At 36.8% G+C, this 4,401-nt stretch overlaps 1 protein-coding gene across 2 annotated transcripts in view; it reads right to left on the bottom strand.

The window, feature by feature from the left end:
- LOC122080330 overlaps window positions 1-4,401 on the bottom strand; it is a 17,265-nt gene that overhangs the window by 5,951 nt on the left and 6,913 nt on the right. The window contains exons 1-2 of one of the 2 annotated variants that reach the window (XM_042647279.1): window positions 3,230-3,537; window positions 213-369 (exon numbers count right to left, since the gene is read on the bottom strand). In XM_042647279.1, the coding sequence (XP_042503213.1) occupies window positions 213-369; window positions 3,230-3,403 (331 nt within the window). In that variant the 5' untranslated portion in view covers window positions 3,404-3,537. Of the gene's footprint in view, window positions 1-212; window positions 370-3,229; window positions 3,538-4,401 lie in introns of those variants that run through there. The other variant, XM_042647280.1, reaches the window with a different exon arrangement.

Here is a 4,401-nt window from a genome sequence, read left to right as displayed (position 1 = left end):
AGAGAAACCACTTCTCTCTGGCATGATATGGTATACTAGGAACTTTGAAGTTGCAAAATATGTCAACCAAATCCTAAAAACCACTCGGTGATATTGTGACCCTGCTATTTTATGTCATTTTGTTGGCCAATGAGAATTATAGGTGTCTTGATGCTAGACAAGATCCATAAGTTCCATAAGATAGAAATCAAATATAGTTGAGAATCGCATACTTGTGGTGTTCTCAAGCTCCCTTGTAACCTCTTGTGCATGTAACTCAGCAGCTCGTTGGGCTGCTTCAGCCTGTCGCTTCTCTGCACGAGCACGAGCTGCAGCTGTAATTGCAGCATCAAGCTCCCGTTCTAATGTCTCTACCCTTTGTTCAAGTGCCTGCACATGAAAAGATTATCCTTACAAATTAGGGGATTGTATGGGTACTGCATGCAATAGAAGTGCTACAGTGACTGATTAGGAAAATGGAATGCTTTGGCTGCATGTTTGCCAACAATCAGCAGTAATTGAGATGTCAGTACTACCTAATTAAGATAACCAGTGTATGCAATTGCATCAGCCATCAAATAACCATTATGTCATCCATCTTGATGTATTTCAATTCTGCAAAAGTTATATTGAGTTGGAAGCCTTATAAAACTCATGTACTCCTCGAGAAAGAAAAAAAAAACAAAAACAAAAGAGACTGTTTGGCACCATTACCATGATGTTGGGACAACTAGGAAGCAAGGTAAGTGGCCGGCATGGAATTCGTATGGCATCTTTTATATGTAAATGTGTGAGATATTAGCTGATGTGCTATATTTAATTAATTATTGGAGTCACGTGTGGCCTTCCAATTATTAATTTTGGTCTCTAGCAACCGTAATCTAAAACTCAGCCAACAGACAGCCAAAAAGACTCAGTTCCACTGCTGCTAGTGGGAGATCCATATTTCCCATCAAAACCATAATAAACGACCATTTTAACTTAGCAGCCCCTCCTATTTTACCCCTTTCTACTCATTGTTTTAGCCACACAGCCAAAAAAACCACAACCTTTATCTTCGAACTCTACACCTACTTGAAATTCTAATTTCGGAACTGGATACTAAATTTTAACTTTTATTTTTTATAGGTAAGCCTCAAGGAGAGTTGAACTTGTGACCTCCTAATTGTTTTAATTGTGAAGTGCTAGTCCTTGTCAACTGAGTTACCCCCTTCAGGTTATCAAATTTTCACTTTAAAACTATCTCTCTACCATCAAAACCCTACCTTAGAGGCCACAATTTAAAACCTTAACCAATAAACAGTAAAGACTGCAGTTCTGTTAAAATCTCTCCCTAACTACAAAAGCAGTCAGAAAGTTTATAATTTTTTTTTTTTGGGTGGGGGGTGGGGTGTAATTTTTAAGAGAAATCATAAGCTAGTTCTAGACCACAAAAATAATATCATTCAATCCCAAAAGGTGAAGTGTGGCTGTAGGAAAATAAAAGTATTAAAAATATATAGTCATAACTTGAAATTCGAAAGGAAATTAAAGGATAACTTGGATCATGCAGGACTAGGCCTGGCCCAAAGCCCAGAGAGAGAGAGAGAGAGAGAGAGGGTTATAAAGAGACAACCTTGAGTCCTTGACCATATAAAAAACGCTTACTCTGTTTGAAATCTAACCATATCATCAACAGAACTCACACCAAAGAACTAATTCTATTTCATGGATGTATACAAGAAACACTCAGGGAATTGGTTAGTTCTGTATCCAGCATCAAATTTGATTAGAAGATGAACAAGCTAAGATTGGAAGGATTAAGTTATCCTATGCCTTGAAGGCTACTAAAAAGAGGGTGTACCCAGTGCACGAGGCTCCCACCACTGTGGGGTATAGAGAGGGTCGTAATGTACATAGCCTTTCCATCCCCCACTTTGCAGAGAGGTTGTTTCCCAATTCAAACCTGCGACCTACTCGCAATGGAGCAACCTTACCATTGTGCCGAGGTCCACCCTGTCCGATGGCATTTCATATTCTGGTCCAGTTTTACGAAAATGTACAGCAGACTTCGGTTTTTCCTTTAGAAACCCATTTTTTGTCTGACAAAAATGTATACCTCCACAAACACATGAAATCAAAACTACCACAAGTTAGTAGCTAGGTTGGCACCAATTTTTCATTTAGCCATGTACAACTTTCAAAAACCAAAGTGCATTAGCGACTGAGTTGAAAAGGATAAAAAAGCTCTTAATTAAATATAAACCATTAATTAATGGTCACATATTTTCATAAACAGAAGGGTCAATATTAAATATTGATATCCTGGTTACTATTACTGGATAGACAATGATAAACAAAATGTAGCCTAACCAAATTTTGATTTCCATAGTGATAAACATTCGTCTGCCCTCACTCAAAACCCCTTGAGATCGAGGAAGCACGAAAACACATTTGAGCAGAGGCCATTTGATATATGAAGATTAAAAAAAATGTCAAACCACATAACTTCCTTCAGCTTCTATACGAGTAACTTGGGAAATGCATGAATGATGAGGAAGCAGCAATCAGGTGGAAGTTGAAGGTTCTGAAAAGGACAATAGAAGGCCATAAATGACTTGGTTGAAGGAGATAAATAAAGATGATGTCTTACGATTAACAGAAGATTTGGCATATAATGAGGAATTGTGAATGAGGATAAATGTAGCACACCTCATGTAGTTGGATTAAGGCTAGTTTGCATTTGTTCTGCAACTATACCTATAATTCTAATTCAGTGGAAATGATGTGACTTCCCATCAACTTCCGAAGAACTACATGTATGGTGTACCCCTACCCCAGTAAAAATAATTTGAACCCACCAAACAATTGGGAGAGGAAAATTAAAACTAACCGATCTAGAATTCCAAATGTCAAAATAAGCATATAAACAAAACCCAGTAATTAAAACTTAATTTCCCAAAAAAAAATGGGGAGAAAAGAAAATTAAAACTAGCTAAGTCAGATGTCAAAATATGCTTATACACAAAATCCAGTAATAAAAATAAAATTTAAGCCACACCATGAAATAAGCACGGGCGTTCTAAGATCTTCGTGAACTTCTTCACTGAAAACAAGCAGCTAATAAACAAGCAATCACAAAAAAAAATTAAATAAATAAATATAACCAATTGAAACTCAACAAAGTAGAAAACCCTGCAAAGAAATTTGGGACAAATAAAAATAAAAAACTTTTAAGGATATGAACGAGAAAAGGGGAAACTTAGAATACCTTGATAATTCGCGCCTGCTCGGAGCTGAGGGAGGCTTTGGCGAATGTTTCTTCATCCACGAAGATAGCTTTCTTCACGATCAGCCTCTGGAGAGAATCTAGACTGGCCGCCATCTCCCGCAAATTAACGAGTGATGCTTTCCATCCCTCGTTTGCATTACCCTTATCCTCCATTTTTGCGTGAATTACTCTGCTTTTGATTGAATTTGATCATGCGAAAGATCTCTCTATTTATCCGCTCAGTGGCGCTGGAAACGGTACCGAGGCTGTTCTGGGTCAGTTTCACCTTCCGTTTTTCGTTTTCTCGTCTGTTTTAGGAATTAAATTCTAAAACATGGATGATTTTAATATTATGGAAACTACGGGGAGGCCACTATAAATTTCCCAAATTCTAATTTAGTGAAGCAGTGCAAGAAATCTCGTGATGGTGGCTCTTCAGTTCGTTGGCACAGCTAGAACTGACTGGCTATGTTTGGAAGTCAAGAAAAAAAAATATTAGAAAAAAGAAAAATAACACCTTCTCTTCATAGTTTGTCGAAATTAAATATGGATCTAAGCTTTGAATGGATTACACCCTTTTTTCTGTAGTTTGAAAGGTTGTTACAATTAGGTTCAATCCGTTAGTCACCGTGAATTTGAAAGTATTAATTAGTAACGTCACCATTTTAATGCCAAAAATACCTTTATATTAATGTGAACTTACTAATACACCATTCCCTTAAAACAAACAAAGAAGTGTTGGATTTCGTTCTTCTTCAACCTAGGTCTTCTTCACTTTGTTCTTTTTCAACCTAGGTCGTCAACTTTGTTCTCCTACAACCTCAGCTAACTTGAGAAGATCAGAGAAGATACCGAAGAGCACCGCGGAGAAGATAGTGGCCTCAGAACTCCTTGTGGCATAGAATTCATACCAAACTCCGATTAAAGGACTATCAAGGCACCAAAAGCTTCGGTCGAAGCTACAAAAAGCTTGATTGAAGCTACAAGCCAACCAAACAACTATTGGTCTCTGATTTAGGTTATTTCCACTTAATACTTGTTTTTTAATGTTTAGTCTGATTTAGGGTTCCTAATTTTATATAAATCACTTTTTTAGATTTAGCTCAAAAATATGATTCCTCTTAATGTTGAAATAGTTCAAAAGTCTTTTTTTTTTTTTTTTTTTTTTTTTT

Source organism: Macadamia integrifolia, chromosome 5, assembly GCF_013358625.1.
Source record: "Macadamia integrifolia cultivar HAES 741 chromosome 5, SCU_Mint_v3, whole genome shotgun sequence".
In the NCBI taxonomy this organism is placed as follows: Eukaryota; Viridiplantae; Streptophyta; class Magnoliopsida; order Proteales; family Proteaceae; genus Macadamia; species Macadamia integrifolia.
Note: the sequence above shows the minus strand (reverse complement) of the source record. Positions and strands in the feature narration are given on the sequence as shown.